The sequence below is a fragment of the Pipistrellus kuhlii genome, unplaced genomic scaffold, assembly GCF_014108245.1.
Source record: "Pipistrellus kuhlii isolate mPipKuh1 unplaced genomic scaffold, mPipKuh1.p scaffold_m20_p_4, whole genome shotgun sequence".
NCBI lineage: Eukaryota > Metazoa > Chordata > Mammalia > Chiroptera > Vespertilionidae > Pipistrellus > Pipistrellus kuhlii.
Window position 1 is genome coordinate 47,937,819 of NW_023425540.1, and position 20,064 is coordinate 47,957,882.

General features: G+C 36.4%; 1 protein-coding gene across 21 annotated transcripts in view; it reads right to left on the reverse strand.

The window, feature by feature from the left end:
* The window catches only part of MCTP1 (multiple C2 and transmembrane domain containing 1), a 422,741-nt gene that overhangs the window by 292,959 nt on the left and 109,718 nt on the right, over positions 1-20,064 (reverse strand). For 2 of the 21 annotated variants that reach the window (XM_036410992.2, XM_036410990.2), the window contains exon 1: positions 7,678-7,878. The exons of the other annotated variants lie outside the window; for them this stretch is intronic. In XM_036410992.2, the coding sequence (XP_036266885.1) occupies positions 7,678-7,734 (57 nt within the window). In that variant the 5' untranslated portion in view covers positions 7,735-7,878. Of the gene's footprint in view, positions 1-7,677; positions 7,879-20,064 lie in introns of those variants that run through there. 21 annotated transcript variants of the gene reach the window in all.

The window sequence follows — 20,064 nt, forward strand, 5'->3', positions numbered from 1 at the left end:
GGACTCTGCTCTTTGTTGTAAAGCACTGGCCTTGTAGGATCCAGAAATAGTACAATTTTGCAATAGATTTATTTTCATTGTGTAAAACTTGCATATATTTTGACCCTATTTAGTTGTGTTTGACCAAACGTTTTTATTTTTTTAAATATATATTTTATTTATTTTTTACAGAGAGGAAGAGAGAGGGACAGAGAGTTAGAAACATCAATGAGAAAGAATCATCAATCATCTGCCTCTTGTACATCCCCTACTGGGGATGTGCCCGCAACCAAGGTACATGCCCTTGTCCAGAATCTAATCTGGGACCCTTTAGTCCTCAGGCCGACGCTTTATCCATTGAGCCAAACTGGTTTCGGCTTGACCAAATATTTTTATAGGAACATTTTCTGTTTATTCTTCCCTTAATACCACCTTAATATCTTCTCTTGAAAGTGACTATAGAAAGTCATTGATATCAGTGGCTTCTGAGTAATAATCTGGATACCTCTGCAATGTACTTTTCAAAAAATCTTGAATACTAATATACTGTATAACTTATCAATTATTTTAAACAGGTAATAAGACCACAAAGTCTTCTTTTGACTGGTGTATTAATGATTCTTCATAGCTATTTACACCTTTAGAGTCCATCTGTCTGTCTGTCTGTCTATCTATCTATCTATCTATCTATCTATCTATCTATCTATCTATCATCTACTCAGCTATTGCATGAAGATTTCTCAAACTCTAGGTATGAGCTTAGCAAAAGTTTTCAGCCACTTGGCTAAACTTGGAAGTAATAGTTCTAGAATTGATTTCCAGATTCACAGCAACTATTGAATTGAAAGTGAAAATAATAATAATCCCACCTTAAAATAATTCATAGTCTTTAGAAAATATGAGAAGGGTATAGAATGAATCCTTCATTTGAGGGACATTAAAAATGAGGCCCAGACTGTACAATGCAGAATCCAAGTGTGCTGGTGGTCAGAGGTAATAACCCTTTCCACTAAATGCCGACTTGGAATATGCTATTTCCAAGGAAGAAAATCATCCCCAGAAAACAGTGAGCCACGGAATCAAATGTATTTCTAATAACAACGGCACCTGTATAAAAAGGAATAAAACATCCTTTAATAGTGAACATATGCTATTGTGTTTAGGACCAGAGAAAAGAAAACCCATCAAATGATTTTGTGCCAATTCAATTTTTTTTTCTTTTTTGTGTGTTTTGTTTTTAATGATTGCTTTGGGTCAAGGCCAGATGTGTAATTTTTCCAATAGAGTTTCTACCATTGTCTAAAACTTGGGTATATTTTGTGTTTGATTGAATGGAAAAAATTTTTTGCCCTTGGAAAACTTGAAACAATAAGCATATTAATATTCCCTCTTGAAATCTGTTGCATTTCCTAACCCAAGCCCTTAGTCACTATCCCTGAGTACATTTTGAAAACCATTCCTCACATTTGACAGATTATGACAAACAAATTTTGTTGCCTGAACTTCTTTGTTTGAACTCTCTAGCAAAACTGTGTGGAAAACAATTATTCCATTCAAAGATTGAAAAATGTATTTTTTACAAATATCCTTTTTTCCTTTGCCACTCTGCCTCAATTGCTTTTTCTGCATTTTTATTTTTTCACAAAAAAATTCTAAAATAGTTAAACTTTGACATACCGATTAAATTAGACATTCAAAATTATTTTGACCTTTTCATTTTATTACCTAATCTATGAATGTGTATAATGCATGTATTGTAAATTACATAAGTATATATCTGCATAAATTTACATTTTGACTCAAGGGAGTAAGGCAATTATGGTTCCTACGTGTATTAAAGAAACTCTAATATGAAATAGTGGGAAAGGCTTGTGGCAAGAAATGATTTAATATGTCAGTTCTATATTGAAAACCATCATATGATAAAGTATGATATTATCTGAGGTAAATTCTTCCCTGTATCACTCACTTGTGCCCACCTGCTCAGGGACAGTCTGGTTCCAATCCAGTCTCAGGTACATGAGCCATGACTCGGAGTAGTTCTGGACATGCTCCAGTTTATCCCAGCAATCCTTCCATCCATCCATCCACCCACCCATCCAGTCAATCTTCCAGGAAGCCAAACTGATAGTCTACTACATATTAGGCACTGTGGTAGCACTAAAACTACCCAACATTGTAAAGCAAGTTCTTGTTTGTAAGACCTTAGGAAAAATGAAATTTTTCCTAAGCATACAAATTATGCTTGAAAACTATCCAAAAATTTCAAGCATAATTTGTATGGTCTCTGGAGAAAGTGAATCATAATGGATCTAAACTCCTCCTACCATTCTTTAATATGCTCCTTCACCCAAATGACTTCCATCAGGAAATGTTGAGGAAGTGTATGTAGAAAAGGAGACATGGCATTTAATCTTCCCTCTACACGCAAAAATTCCCATGAGCTTTTCTGGGACTGTTGACTATGTGTACATTGAAAGCTGTTTTTATCTCCCTTTCTAAAAAAAAAAAAAAAAAAAAAAAAAGGAAATCTTTTTACATTGCCAAAGGCTATGATCACCTAGGAAAACTCTCAGTTATATCTGCTCATTCCAGACAAATTTTGCATTATTACTGGCCTCATCTTACATGAATTTCCAAATAACCTCAGTTTATTTTGGGTTCACAAATGCCTGAATTTCACCAAGAACAAGAATGTGTAAGTCATCAAAAATGAAATCATAAAAATGATTAAATATGGTAGCATTACAAAGATTTCTTTTCCTGTCTATAGCACTTTATAAACAACATATCACTGGGATGAAGGATTCTAATGCGAGAAAGCATAGAATGTAGTTAAAAACCCAGGCTCTGAAGCCTGACTGCCTAGCTTCAATTCTGGTCACTCTACTGCCATTTGTGTAATGTCGATGATAAGTCACTTAATTTCTCTTTATTTCAGTTTCTCCATCTGTAAAAGAGGGCATAATAATAAAAGTGTCCAAATCTCATAAGGTCGTCTTAATAAATCAATTACATAGTTCATAAAAATTTAGCTATTATGTAGCCAGACTGAAATGTTAACTATTATTATTATATTTTCATATTGGAGAGAAACTTGGAGAGTGAATGATCTGGAACTTGATTAATTATATTTGAGTATGTTATGAATTGCCATGAATAAATTTTATTAATCCCATCCCACCAATACAATGACTCAAGGGAGACCAAGTGACTAATTTGAGTATCTCTACTAAGTTAAGATAGAATTACAACCCAAGAAACCATCTCCAAAGCTTTCTTACTTGAGCTTCTTCCAAAGGGATGCTCATTACAAACATTGCCACTTATCAAATGACACATCCATGGACTCTGAGTGAATTCAAAGCACTTCACCCAACTTAGTGTTCAATATTTACCAAGCACCTATGGGATGTGTGGGACTACTGTCTGACATTAAAATGTTTTTTCAACTTTGTGGATAGAAAAACAGAATTTTTTAAAAAGACAGGATTTTCACTGTCACCTCCAAAACCACAGTACGGCTCAATATTACAAAGAAATATTGATTCCTCCTGCTATACTCTTATCCCAGGACTCTGTGCCTTACATACTATCCTATTGCATTTGTATTTGGTAAAGTTTTTAAGACCCTTATCTCTTTATCACATCTGTTTTTCTTGATCTCTTAATGGTTACATAGCAGATTCACCTTGGAACTGAAGGAAACAAAGTTTATTACAAATCAGGGCCAGGATTTGTTATAAGAGAGCATGATAATAAATTCCACTTATAATAAATACTGAAGATACAGGTTGGAGCACAGAATATGAAAATAGCATATACCTTCATAAGAATTACATTTTAATTTAAATAAATAGTGACCATGCTTTGAATTCTTAGGAGTAAGAAATGATCCCCCCGAATACTACTGCCAACACAAAAACAGAACCTTGTAGTTAATCTGTCTTCTAATCTTAGTGTTAAGAGGTTTAAAAACATGTTTTTTATAAACCTATTGTGCTCCTTAATACAGATATGTCATGAACATCTATGATTAAAAGTCATCTTTTTCCATCTCATCTCACTGAAAAAAGTAGTGTCCCATAAACATAGAATAGCCAAATCAATTCTAATAGAAATGGTTGAAAACTCAATGGTTGTTTAAATTTTCCTAATTTCTCCTTAAGGGGAAGCTCTTTGGGGAATCCCTTTTTGCTAACCATTTCCAACAAACATATCAAAACAATCCACGATACTGCCTATAATTTTAAAAACTACAAAACCTACCCCTATCCATTGTGAATGTTTACTTTTATAATTCAATTTCTCAGAGTAAGGGCTTGGATGCTTCTATTGTGTCAATAACTAAGGGGTTGCAAGTCAGATGTTCTAGTTTCATAAACATGCCACCAACCCATACTCCATTAAACTAGATTCAACAGATAATCCTCAGCCCATAAAACCTGTAGATGTGGGCATGTCTTTTATGATTCTTCAAGGATATACCTTCCTATAAGGATGTTTATCAATATCTGAAAAATATCATTTATCTTACTTAAAACCCTCAAAAAACCACTAGTCTTCTGATCAACTTCTAGCTAAGTGGGAAGACAGAAAGACCCAAGTTTAGGTCTTAACTCAGATACTAGCTAAGTGAAGTAAGACACCTTACTTAAACCTTCTGGGCCTTGGTTTCTTTCATTGTGAAATGAGAAAATATGACATCCAGATTCTCTTCTAAATGCAAAATTGTATATAGAGAGATATTTGTAAGTTCAGTGGAATTCAAAAGCACTTTCACACCAACTAACTCATTTGATCCTCATAACTGATTTTCAGAGGTGGATGGGGATGTTATCCTATTAACTTTTTCCTAGCAAGTGTTCTACCTACGTAGTTATCTAGCATAATTCTCTAGAGAGAGTAGGATCTAAAGCACCACCCAGAAAGATTTCATTTTCAGGAGCCAGAACAAATGTTCTATTAAAACAATTCCCTCCTACCCAGTGATTCCTCATCATGAATCTTTCAAAGTCTTAAAAGAAAAATATTTAAAGAGAAAGAAATAGATCATCTATGTGCTTCTGCCAATGCAGTCCCTAATGCAGGGAAATCATATTGACTTGGGGTTGACAACAAAATTTAATTGCCACTTGATAAATATATTTTGCCTAAGGATGAGTTTCCTTGAGCTATTACAAATTTTAATACAGTAGCGGGACTTAGGTAAAATTGGGTTTTTATTTTTAGAGCTTATCTTTTTAAAATATATTTATATAAGGTGGAAAATGACAGGTAAAATCACTTACAACGAGGAGGGAAAGGAAGTTCTCATTATTAACAATAAATATTCTGAATCCAGAGTGGAATTCTGAGTATCTTTGATGTCAGCTCCCTAATTTCAGGAAGACACAAAAACAATGCCTCAGAAAGATGTCTAATACTTTACAGTTAATAAAATACAACAGATATGGTATTATTCCATCTTTGCAACAACCCTATAAGGTAGGTAAGATTGTCCCAACCAAGCACCAAATTCATTATTCTTCATTTCAAAGGTCAAGGAATTTCCTAAATAATTGTAATGCACAGGTTTTATAAAAGACTCATTCCTGCCATGTATCTAACATCTTTCCTCATCTAAAGCATCATGAAAGGTGAGAAACGGCAACATTATTCTCGTTGTGTTTTCTCCCTTTCCTTCTCTCTCCTTGCCCATTACCTGCACTCCTTCTGGAAGAGTAAAGAAGCAGGAAAACAGCCAAAGGATTGGGAGACAGGAAGGAAGGAGCAGAAACAACATGCCTTGCTAATCTAATCAGGTGATTACCAGTTGGCTGTACAATGTCATAAATAATTAAGTCAATATTAAAACACCATACTATAAAAACTTAATTTTACAACATTTTATCAGTCTGAGCTGTCATTCATAACAACGGTTTATATAACCCATAATTAATCTGAAACAATCAAAGTACAATAACATAACTTTTTGTCATCATGCTAATAAAGATGTATTCTATTATTTAATGATGTTTAAATAATTCACATATAACATAAGGAAACATTCTAAAGCAGACTACTCAACTAACCATAATAGCTTTCTCCCTGCCCTAGCCAAAAAAAGTGGAGTTTGAAAAATCTATTCACAACATCTGGTATTCTAATCTTTTGGTACATGTGCCCTTTTACCCTGCAAGGTAACAAAGGCTCTCACAGTACTAAGTCATTTTCTTTAAATTTTTTCTTTTCAAATTTGGAATACTGTCCTCAACTATGTTTGGAAATTGAACAAATTTTAACTTTCCCTTCAAAGAATAGAAAAACTATATGGTTTCCATCAGTTCATTAACCCTACTACTTTTGCACACAAAAAATTAGTTCTTGAATATATATCTAATAAAAAGTAATTTCCATATTATAGTTTGAATCTAGCAATTTTGTAATGGCTATAACTCTGAATAGAAATGAAACAATCTCTAAACATGATAGTGAGGCAATTACTATCATGCCAATTGTCATTAAACATATAAAACCCCCTCAATTCATTAATATCTTTCAAATTAACCTTTTCTACTTCAAAATGATTAAAAGCCTTAAACATGAATGTCCAAAGTGATGACCACATATCACCTTTAGCTCTAATTTGATCTTATTTCCTTAATCAAAAATAATAAAGAAAAACTAAGACAACATTGCTGGCTTTCCCATCAACCTCTTCACAGCTTGAAGAATTTGAAAAACCTCTCATGCACTTCTTCATCCACAGATGTCTGAAACTCACAATTTATATCTGAGTGTCTCTGACAACCACTGAGGAAGTGGTCTTCTGATAAGCTCATGCACATTTTAAAATAAACAGATCAATCAGAAGTGTAGAATTATAGGGGCTTTCCATTTAAATAAAAAGCCAAATATGAAGGAGCGAGAGACTTCCACTACTTTTCAACTTTGAATTTTCTAATGATTACTAAGACTACTTTTTAATTCAATGGAAATACATAGTTGTAGAGCTATAATTATTTATAATAAAACCCAAGTATAGTCATATAAACTTTATGCATGTAAGATCATAAGATGATAAGAGTAGCACCAAAAAATAATTTAAAAATAGGTCTTGGCCTGTTACTACATATATATATATATATATATATATATATATATATATATAGAGAGAGAGAGAGAGAGAGAGAGAGAGGAGAGAGAGAGAGAGAGAGAGAGAGAGAGAGAGAGAGAGAGAGAGAGAGAGAGAGAGAGGAGAGGAGAGGGAGGGAGGGGAGGGGAGGGGAGGGGAGGGGAGGGGAGGGGAGGGGAGGGGAGGGGAGAGGAGAGGAGAGGAGAGGAGAGGAGAGGAGAGGAGAGGAGAGGAGAGGAGAGGAGAGGAGAGGAGAGGAGAGGAGAGGAGAGGAGAGGAGAGGAGAGGAGAGGAGAGGAGAGGAGAGGAGAGGAGGAGAGGAGAGAGAGATGGATATGGATATATACTCTACTACATTTCCACATCCCAGGCACATATAAAAAAAGTATCATAAAAGGAATATCAATCTATTAAATTAAGTAGTTTGCAAGCGGATTGCACTGTAAGTTTAAAATTACTTGCATTACAATCTCAACCACCTCCCTGTGAGAAGGCATTTTCCAAGTCTAATCATGTCCTAAAACTGCACATTACTTCAAGACTGCCACAATGCACTGAGTAAACCAAAATGTGGAACTTACCTTATTATAAATAAGAGGCAAATTGCAGGCACTTTTCAGCTTGCAGCTGTCTAGCATAGTTGATTAGAAAGAAAAAAGCATATTTCACTCCAGCGAGAGAGCCGCATATTCAGGCTTTCCGTGCTGCATCCCAGCAAGGGAGGCCGTCCGCCTCCCAGACCAGTAGCTGCTTCTGCACAGAGAGCACTTGCTGCTCTGAACTGCAGCGACTTAGAATGAAAGTAAGAGGAACCCGTCATGTTTAAATACCGTTGCTTCACGTTCACAGGATATGACTCAACTCTCTCTCAAACCAGTAGGGGTAGAGTTTCCCTTCAAAAGCTGTTAGATTACATAACAAAACATCACACTGGATGGGTCCTAAAGTGTTGACAAATTAACACTTAAAATTTCACCTGTCAAACATACTTTTTTTTTTTTTTTTTTTTTTTTTTTTTTTTTTTTTTTTTTTAGTATTTAACCTCTTCTCTGTGGCACATGCCACAAACAGAAATGAGAATAATAAATGGCACAAAGGAAAATTATTCTGCGTGATAACTGCAGAATTAAATGTTATGAAATGTGTGTGAATTTACTGACATCTCCCTCACAGAGATATATATTTTAAAAAAGCACCTTAAAGTCACTCACATTCTATTCAGCGAAAAGGCAACGTGTAGAATAAAACTGTATTTTAATGTGCAAGAGGTAGCAATTCTATACAACACAAGAACATCTCCTTGACTAAGTAGAGAATTGGGAATAGATCTTCATGGCTTGCTGCTGCTGATCCCCACAGAATTCTTGTCCCATTCTGTCATTACCTTGTGATGTTTCCTCTGCCTATCTCTCCAACTCCAAGTTCCCCTGCATCTGTTTCATGAACATTTTTGAAGGAATATGACTAATGTCACAACTCCACTAGTAAATGTAGCAATTTGCTGTGCTTTCTCTCATCTCTTGAATCTGAGCCATATTAAGCTTCATCACACATTGAATCATTATATTTGGTCACCTTAGTCAATAAATATGACCGACTTATACCCTCCCAGAAAAATCTACTACATAAATTTGTCAACATCATCATCAAGGACAAAAAGATAAAAGAATATACACATGCCAATAACAGCAAATAGACTGAAACTATCTACACCAGACTGTTCAATATAAAGTGAACCACATATATAACTTTAAAAATTTTAGTGGCCATATTAAAAGAGTAAAAAGAAACAATAAAAATTAATTTTAATGTTTACCTCAATATATCTAAAATATTACAATTTCAACATGTAATCAATATAAAAATTAAATATTTCACAATTTTGTACTAGTCTTAGAGATCTGATATGGATATTACATTTATGATATATTTTAATTGGAAATACCTACGTCTGACTGCTCCATAGTCATACATGGCTAGTAGCGACCATCTTAGACAGTGTAAGTCTAGAGCTTAAGGTTTATTCTTAGTCCTCAGTTTGCAGTTCAGGTAATCTCTCTTCTGAGAGGTCTTCCTTCCCCAATTGACCTTGCCCAATTATTGTCTCATGATCCTCCAAATTTCCTTCACAATGCACCACAGTCTGGAATTTTCTCCTTTACTCATTTGTTTATTTATTTATAACTAGAGGCCCAGTACACAAAATTCATGCATGGTAGGAACCCTAGCAGCTGCCCTCTGGTGGTCAGCACATGTCATAGCAAGCGATCAAACTCCCAGTCCAAGTTCCCTGGATGGTCAAACTCCCAAGGGAACACTCTGCATATTAGATAGATGATAGATAGATAGATAATAGATAGATAAGTGCCCCTTAACAATAATGTAAGAAACTAATGTAAAATATTGATAAAGACAATATTTCATTTCCAGCCTCTGGCATGGTTACTAGTACATAGCAGAATTTAGTAAGTACTGTTTTATAAATGAATAAAAAGACATTTGTGCTATAGTTTGCCAAATGAACTATCATACCACCTAATTTTTAGCAAAATATTATATAATACTCTTCTGCATTGAAAAATTACCTTTTTTTTTTAATAATGTTAATGATTCTCAATCTATAACATGCTTTATTTTCATGTACAATGTTACATCTAAGTATATTTATTTTATTACTCTAGAAAAGACTTGGAAAGATACTTATAAGCATACATGGTCCTTATGACATAAGTCTGGATACCAAAAGGATGTCTATTTTTCTCCTACTCACAAAAACATAAAATATTACCTATAAGACATTTGAGAGAACATTGATATATTTGCCTGACCAGCATATGTGCTTCCTCCCCATGTTCTCATAACCTCATTTTTATCTGGCAAAATACCCACTCTCTCCTCCTCAGTTCACATGTTTTGGCCTATATTGAGTTGGCCCCAGAAGAGGATATGTGACCTATGCCTGTTCAATCAGTGTATACTATCCACAGAGCCACAGTGGTCGGGTCAAGATCAGGGAGAGCCAACCCTTCCACTTTTGCTAATGTTTGGGGGGAAAGTTGTAAGCCTGGACTTGCCAGTTGATATATTTGCAACCACATGAAGCCAATCCAGAGAAAAACAAAGTCCAAGATGTGAAAGACATATTCCAAACAACACAACTGTACTTCCTACAGCTTGCCCTGTAATAAGTCACATCCACCCTCTACTATGATGATGGGTGTACTCGCATGTGCACTACAGAATTTTATGTAATAGTGAGAAACTGGAATTGCAAAAGGCCAAGGATAGTGGAAGGGCTAAATAAAAAAATGGGTTAACTGCACTACGGAACATTATGTAGCTCTTAAAAAGAACCAGGTTATCTAGATGCACTGATATGCAAAGCTTCCTTAAAATAAAATTACCCATTTAAATGGAAATAACATGCATGTTGCAGAAAAATACATCATCCCAGTTATGGGTACATACATTTTTATATGTAAATTCATAGAAAAAGTCCTGGATGACCGCACACCAATTGTGGACACGTGGTTATGTCTGGGAAAGAAATTTGAAATAAGACAGTGATGGGGACAAATATTGCTCAATGTATTACCTATTACACAAATCTTATAAAATTAAATGAATTCATGTATTCTCCAAGTAGCTTAAAAAATATATTACTCTTTAAAATAAAATAACTAATATTTTATACCTCCAAATTGTACTACATTATTCATACTCTAAATGGACTCCTATTCAGTATATTTAAAAACAACAACAACAATGTAACAAATAAAAGTGCTATTCTCTGCCCCATTGTCTCCATTCTTTACTAGTCCAAATTTATGTATTATTTGGTCTTTTTCTGGCTAAAGGATTTGCCAAGATAGAGACAAAGACAGGACAGAGAGAGACAGGAACAGAGAGCAAGCTACATTAAAATCTCCAATGTACCTTCTAACATTGGCCAAGGTCTTTGATTTTTTTTTATTGGCCTTCTGAAAGCTCTTTTATTGATTTCAATAAAGTAAAGCTTGGAATTATTCAACTGTCAACATAACAGCCAAATGTTTATAAAATATGTCTTATATTAATTGTTAGTCTTGTATCAGAGTAAGTAAACTTGGTTATTATCAATTCGCTGAAAAACTTCTCTCTAAATTGGGCACAACTTCCTTCTTAATTAACATGAAATCTAAACCTTTTGCTGCTTTTTTGGCTTGCACTAGTCCTCCAAAATTTTCACATTATTTTAGATATGTGCATACCACCTCATGCTTTTGTATTTCCCTTGATTTCTACAGCATTTCCTCTTTAAAAATTACACAGCCAAAGATGCTTACATCTGAGGTGGGAATCAGGGTCCTTTTGATTTTCAGTAACCAGAATTTGAATTTGCTCAGTAATGACAAACTGATGAGTTTGTCTAGCAGTACATGCTCTACTTGATTTTTGGAGCCCACTCATCCTAATATATTAAACCTCCTGTCTTTTTTTAAAGTATACTTTTGTTGATTTCAATGAGGAAGGGAGTGGAAGAGTGAGATAGAAACATTAAGGATGAGAGAATTAGAGATTGGCTGCCTCCTGCACGCCCCTTTACTGGAGATGGAGCTTGAATCATGAGCATGTTCCCTGACTTAAATAGAAGTGTGACCTCCTGGTTCAGAGGTTGCCTCTCATCCAGCGAGCCACATCAGCCCGGCTTAAGCTCCTGTCCTAAACATCCTAATATCTTAAAACTCCCGAGTCTGTTGACTTTCTCCTTTCATTCTTCATGCCTCCACTTCAAACATTAACGTTATGCCAAGTTTACTTCAGATTTTCTGAGGAAATAAAATATTACAGACACAATAGAAGCCCCCAAATTCCCCTCTCTATTCCATCTCTTTCCTTCCTCTCTAAAGGTAAACACTTCAGGATTTAAAAATAGAAAAGAAAACTCTCCAGGGTTATAGAGTATGAGATATAGTAAGACCTACAACTGACATTCCTATTTTTTCAAGCAGATCTCTTTTCTCAAATAGATCACTCATAAATTAATTTTAATTTACTTAGAAGATTAATAAAAATTAAGGGACTAATTTTTCATTTGAAAAAAAAATGCTTCCTTGAGAAACAAGTTCATTTTTACAATCAGTAATCCAATTACATAATGACATTGTCTCCACTCATTAGAGAAAAAGTTTAAAAACACAGCCCGAAGTTCTTAGGAATCGTAATAAATGGAATATATTCCTGTATTAATTATTATTTATAACACTGCCATTAAAAATAAGCTCTTGTTCCTGAAAAAAAAATTCCATGGTAAAACATTTGTAAACCAAGCATCCCAATTCATCTGTTTAATACATATGATGTTCATATTATCAATATGTTTCTGTCAGTGTAGAAAATATCTATAGCCTTTTTAAAAGTATAGATGATGGAGGTACTTAATATTCTTCATCCAGGAACAGAGAAAGGTAGCTAGGAGCATCACATATTTCCTGAGGAAAGATTTAAGGTATCCCATTTCTTCGAAGCTATGAGCTTTACACTTCAGCTTCCTATCCTGTAACCCTTTGGACATACAAACTAAACTATGTTCTCAATCCTTGAGGGTGACAATGAAATCAACCTGGAAGTGAGAAGATAAAACTGCCATCTAAGAATTAAACTTTGAAATAATAATACAGTAGGTCAGAGCATATCAATAAATGAAGGCAACTTTAATTGTCAGAATGATGCAAACTCAAAAGCCTAGACCTGTATGCTATGTGTGGACTGCAAGAATCTTTAAAACCTGCAGTACCTGACTATTTAGTGAGGAGCACTGACCACTTTTCCATTAGATCGTCAAATTAAAAAATGACAACAGCCAACACAGCAATAGTCATTCAGTGTGAATGTATCAAATATATATCTATTTTTGTCAGATCAGCAAAAAATATTTTCTTGATGTGCCATAGAACTTTAGTAATTAGTTTATATGCTCCATGAGATAGAAGGGTTGAAAATCACTGGCCTAGAGGCATGTACGCTACCAGGAAGCCGATCAATGTCTTGGACCTGGTGGGAAACACAGTGAACCGAAAGAAAAGCAGGACTCAAGCCTCACGTAAAGGGGACAGCCTCTATCCAGCGAAAGTGAAGTGACCCGGAAGGCCCAGGAAGGTCAGCTCTCTGGATTTCTCAAAAGAGGCTAGAGATCTGGGTTGTTTTGTGAACACTCAAAATTTTTAAATCTTAATCTTTATACAGTGTAAGAGACAAGCAAAAGCTTTTGAAGGCTATATGTGCCCTGTGGGCAGCCAGTCTTGGACTCAGGCTGAAATAATACCACCTCTACACGGAAGGAATCTGAAAGACATAGTCCAGATAAGAAAATAGGTACAAAGCACTCACTCTCTGAAGCAAGCATAGGCAGTGGCCATTGAAACACTGGGAGATATGCTCTGGGCTGGTGGCATGTAGATCTGCCTCTGATTCCATTAAACCTGTGAATCTAAGAACAAACTGCCCTTCTGATTCTACACTCACCAAGCTGCTTTCTGATTAGAATTTGGTATCTTGTCTAAATGCTTTCAGAAAGAACTTTCTGGAAACTTAAGGAACTTGAGGTGCAACTGAGCAGCTATGCCTCATTATTTCTCTATATATAAAAGCCTAAGCAACCTAAAGACGGAACAACCAGTCTTCCGGTCACTATGATGCACACTGACCACCAGGAGGCAGATGCTCAATGCAGAAGCTACCCGCTGGTGGTCAGTGCACTCTTACAGCGGGAGCACTGCTCAGCTGACAAACAAGTGCCAGACATCATCCCCTGAGGGATCCCGGATTGTGAGAGGGCAGAGGCCAGGCTGAGGGACCCTACTAGTGCACAATAAATTAATAAACTGACAGCCTGGTTAGAGAGTTGGCCTGCTTACAGGCAAAAATGAGCAGGGTGGGAGCACCAGCTGTCAGGCCAGAGCAGCTTCACTTATTTTTTTTTTCTTTATTAAGTTATTACATATGTGTTTCTAGTTTCTTGGGATATATTCCTAGAAGCGAGATCACTGGGTCAAATAGAAGTTCCATTATTAGTTTTTTTTGAGGAAACTCCATACTGTTCTCCATAGTGGCTGCACCAGTTTGCATTTCTACCAGCATTGCCTGAGGGTTCCTTTTTCTCCATATCCTGGCCAGCACTTGTAATTTGTTGATGATAACCATTCTGACAGGTGTGAGACGGTACCTCATTGTCATTTTGATTTTCATCTCTTGAATGATTAGTGACTTTGAGCATGTTTTCATATGTCTCTTAGCCTTCTGTATATCCTCTTTCGAAAAGTATCTATTTAGGTCCCTTGCCCATTTTTTGATTGGGCTGTTTATCTTCCTTTTGTTAAGTTATATGAGTTCCCTGCAAATGCTGGAGATAAAACCCTTATCGGAGATAACAATGGCAAATATGTTCTCTCATGTAATGGACTTTCTTGTTGTTTTGTTGATGGTTTCTTTTGTTGTACAGAAGCTTTTTATTTTGGTGTAGTCCCATTTGTTTACTTTCTCTTTAGTTTCCACTGCTCTATGAGCTGTACTGGTGAAGATATTTCTTCAGCATGTGTCTGAGATTTTGCTGCCTGTGGATTCCTCTAAAATTTTTGCAATTTCATTTCTTATTGTAAATGGAAACATTGGCATTCTGATCCTGTACATTAGTCATATGAGCTTTGTTAATATGAGCCCAGTTCTGGCGGATGGAACTGCTGACAAGTAAGGTTTCTGGGCCCACATGATTTGCGGGCCAGGCCATGGATAGTGACAAAGTCCCTTACACAGGTCCACCCTGCAAGGCCACTTGGGAGCTTCAGTAATTTCTCTTAGAGCCTCGCCTTCACTCTGCCCCCAGGCCCATCCTTTTAAAGGACTCCTACCTAGTTCTCTGAAGGTCCAAAATAGACGTAGAAGTATAAAGTGGAGAATCTATATATATAAAAGCCTAAGCGACCGAATGACAGGTAGACCAGTCACTATGATGCACACTAACCACACCAGGGGATAGACACTCAACATACAGGATTGGGCTCCCTCTTGTCTGGATTGAGCCTGCAGGGATCAGGCCAAAACCAGCTCTCCAACAAACCCCAAGAGGTACTGGATTGTGAGAGGATGCAGCCCAGGTGAAGAGACACCACCGGTGCATGAATCTGTGCACGGGGCCGCTAGTTAAAGATGAAACCCAATGAACAGGAACAGAAAGCTCATGAAATATATTTGTAATAATTAGCCTTAGGAAGCAAGCACTGTGCTATGTGTTTGCCATAGACCATCCCATGTAATCCTCAGAAACTCTGCAAAGCAGGTATTACTTTTGGCAATTATTCTATTTTAAAAAGAAGGAAACTAAGGGTTAAGGAGATTAATGTGGCCATTAATGAGTTGGTATGATAGCCTGCACATCAAACACCACACTGTTTCTGTTTATTTTATTTCACTTAAAAAAAACAACACACATACACATTATACATGCATCATGCACTTATTATATGCCAGGCATTGTTTCAAATACATTATAAATATTAACTAATTTCTTCCTTCTAATATGATATGGGCATTAAAATATTCCTATTCTGATCATGAAACTGAGGCAAAGAGAAGTATTAACTTGCCTACAATGATACAACTAGCAGGTGGCAGAGCCAGGATTCAAACATGGACAGTCTGACTTCAGAGTCCTTGCTCCTCGTCTGCACTACCCTCATAATGCTCCCTTAGAAGAATTGATGAAAACTCACATTTTCAATTTTAACTTCAGTACTGCTGTAAGTACAATTTTTCAGTAGGATGGAGAGAAACAAAGGGAAAGAAATCTTTTAGGTCAAATTGTTTCTCTTTATTTTATATACCAACTAGAGAAACTGAAATTCTTCTGTATTTGAGAAATACAGAGCAAGTACTAACCATAAAATTCTACAGCCTTGTATATAATCATCCTTAGAAGACATATCCAAGGAGGGAGTCAAATTTAAGCCTCTATTTTTTTTTTTCTCATCACTAGGCAGAGGAAATGAAAGGAATACTTTTTATTTCTACATTTATAAATCCTGGGAGGTAAAGACTGAAAAACTTTTGAGACATCTAGGGTGAAGCAAATATTCCAGAGTTTAATATAAAGGTCATTTTGTCTTAGAAACTGAGAAAGTTTAATTTCAGAATAAAAGTACATTGAACTTAAAAAAAATCAATGTGGCTCCCGCCTACTTTGAGCCAAACTTTTTGTTAAACTTAAAATGGAACTTTCAGATCCATAAATTGCTGACTTTTACTGAGAATAATACTTTGGAATTGATTTGGTCAAAGTAATACCTGACTCATATTGTAAATGTGAAGAAAACTTTTCTACTTAAATGGTGAGAAAAGGCCTTCCTTGGTTCCTGTTTCCACTTAAACCAATTTAGACCCTTTCATCCAGGGCCTAAATAGGTAACTCCATCCTGAATTCAGAAAGTCTCATTAAGTCCTGGATCTCTTTTGTTCCCCTACGATCTCTGCTTTTTTACTTAGTCCATAAACTCCTTCAGGAAACCGCCATCTGAGAGAATGCTACCAAATCAACACATAAGTTGGCATTGAACCAAAAGGGACCATACCTATGGTACAATCCTCTCCTTCTCTCAGGCCTCTGTTCTCCAAAACAGTCCAACCTTTTTGCTTAACACATTTTTATGTAGACTAGTCATCAAAACATAGCTTACTCCTCTAGTAAGACTTTTTCCTAGCCTTATACTTCACAGAATTCTCAACTTAGCCCACAAAGTATTTAAGAGAATTGTCCTGGAATAGAAACCACTAATTTGTATTAAAAGAGATAAGAGCAGTACAAAAAAAAAGTGGCCTTTGGACATTATGAACACTCTAAGAATATAGTGATAGGCTGAGAATGCTTTATAGCTACAAATGCAGTTATGTTTTGTTTTGTTTTGTTTTTGTTTTTGTTGTTTAATGAACGGTAAGGGCTGGCTCAGAGGGCAAAACCAAGAGCCTACAGAGTGACAATTCCCACAGTAACACCACACATTAATGAGGAAACTGGCAGGATGACCCTGGCTGGATTTCATGATTGCAATGGGCCATTGGTTGCTATCTCTCTTCTGCTTCCCAATACTTTTACATGAGTGGGTCTACAGCAGTTGACCTATGCCTATCCAGATATTGAATGTTAGGTATTATGGGGGTTTGGTGAAATAGGGAGATATTAATTAAATGGTACAAAATTTTGTTTATGCAGGAAAAATAAGACTTGGAGATCTAATGTGCACCATGATGACATAGTTAATAATACTATGTTGTACTTAAAATTTGTCAAGATTTTAAATCTCAAATGTTCTCATCACATGGAAAAATTATAACTATGTGAGATTATGTGTATGTTAATTAGTTTGATTGTGGTATTCATTTTACAATGTATACATATATCAAAATAGCATATTGCATACAATAAATATACAATACTCAATTTCTATTTGCCAATTATACCTTAATAAATCTGGGGGGGACGGGGAAGAAAGATGGTTGTGGGGGGTAGGGGACCAGATAACTTTTCTCTTTCAGTCACAATTCCTCCATTTAGGAGCTGCACTGAAGGAGCCTCATCTTGCCCTGGACCCGAGATGATAAACTACTGGACTTCAAGCAGATATTCGCATTTGAGGGTCTTAGGAAAGAGGGTGAGCATATTTTGCATGTGAGGTGGGTGTGAGGTTTAGCTGCATGATAGACTATGGGAGACTGCATCTTCCAAAGAAAGCCACGCACAAATCTCTCCCATTACACATGCTCTTCTCACTCTGTGACTTTGACACTCCACTCATCAAGAAGTGATGAGAGGTTCCTTCCCCTTAACATGGACAGGATTGTGACTATGCAGAAGTAATGCTGTATGACTTCTGAGAGTTTCTCATAAAAGCTGGCACAGTGTCTATTTGGTTCTCTTTTTTTTTTTTTTTTTTTTTTTTTTTTTAATATATTTTATTGATTTTGTACAGAGAGGAAGGGAGAGAGATAGAGAGTTAGAAACATCGATGAGAGAGAGTCATCGATCAGCTGCCTCTTGCACACCCCCTACTGGAGATATGCCCGCAACCAAGGTACATGCCCTTGACCGGAATCGAACCCGGGACCTTTCAGTCCCCAAGCCGACGCTCTATCCATTGAGCCAAACCGGTCCCGGCTATTTGGTTCTCTTGAGGGCTTGCTCTTAGCATCAGTTACCATACCACAAGGAAGCCCAAGATGAGCTCCTGGCCAGAGACCAGCAGCAACTTTCCAGGTGTTTCATAAGCCTTGAAAGTGGATCCTCTAGCTCCCAATTGAATGATCTTTCGTGGAGCAGAGATAATTTGCCTTTGCCCTACTAAAATTGCATATTGATGAACAAAATAAATGATTTATGCTATCGTAAGCTTTGGGGTAGCAAGTTATATATGATGTATAATAGTACTTTCTTCATGTTTCCCTTACCTGCTCTCTTCTCTCTCTTCTTATTTCCCATTTCTTTTCTAGAATATAAAGCTGATCAAGTCATGTGCCAAGCCTTTCTTATCATTTTTCCACTTGGATTTCTGCCACTAAACTGTATTCACCTTGAGGCTATAATGATTTCTTAGCATTAAAATTTTACTTAATAGATCAATTATCAAAATATTTTGTTCCTAGAACTTTATTAGGATCTTTAATGGAGTTTTGACTCATTGCATGTAAATTCTGTGAAACTGACTAGCAAATTAACGATACTGCTAATTTCCCTTTAATGAATCTAAGAAAAACATTTAAAAAATTAATTCACTTGCCAATGTTAAAGTAATTTGTATTAATAGCTTGAGAGATATCCTTGATGAAAACACATTACAACTTAGAAAATATGGTGGGAAAAATCACCACACATTTCTTCATCAAGAGATGTTATACTGTTTTGCCTGAACCTTAACAATCTGACTTTGATAAATACTGAAGTGTAAATACAAACATAGTTCTGCTTTATTATATAAAAGCACTAGAGGCCCAGTGCATGAAATTTGTACACGGGGGGGGGGGGGTGTCCCTCAGCCTTCCTGCATCCTCTCCTGAGGGATCTTCTCACAGGCCTCACCAGAAACAGCTCAGGGAGGGCTCCTCAGGGCCGTGGGGCTGACGTAAGTGGGGGTGTGGCATGGAGGTGGTGCCTGCACTTCTGTTAACTTACACAATGTGTTTTATACCACAGCATGTGGCAGCGGCTGTGAGTGGAGCCAAGCAGAGCCTGGGGGCCGAGCTGAATCAGCACCTGTGGGCCATCAGGAGCGCTCATAGCCACCACCGCCATGTGGGGAATACAGGCCGGGCCCACCTCCCCTGCCCCCTGTCCTCGCTGCCACAAGTCCCTGCCTACCCAAGCCTGCTGCACACACATCCTGCTGAACAGTCACTACATGATGGTGTCCTGGACAATTTGCATATTCCTCTATTATTAGTATAGATAATATTGCAAGCATTTCTCGGTTTTCAAGTATAATATTTGCTATTACCATTTCTGAGAATTTCACACTTTTTGTTATATACTATATATTTTTTCTAAATATATACTATATATCTTTCTAAATATTTCTTTATTCCCTGTGTAACACACAACTACTCCCAAATTTCCACTGCAACAAATTTTTGGTATTTGCACATTCTTTTCAGTTTCACTTCTTAGTAATCATTTCTTCCCAAGGCAGACTACTTTGCCTTTTATTATTCATATTAGATTTTTATAAAACTCATTTCTTTCAAAGAGGTTTAGGTGTTTAGCAAACAGAGATTGTGTGTGTGTGTGTGTGTGTGTGTGTGTGTGTGTGCGCGCGCACGCGCGCGCGCGCGCGTGCGCGCGTGTTGTTTGTTTTATAGTGCTTGTGAATGTCTTCCAAGCACTATAATAGCAAAGAACAACAAAGTTAGAAGGAAAGATCACAAGTGAATGACAGAGCAGCAAGGTCAAA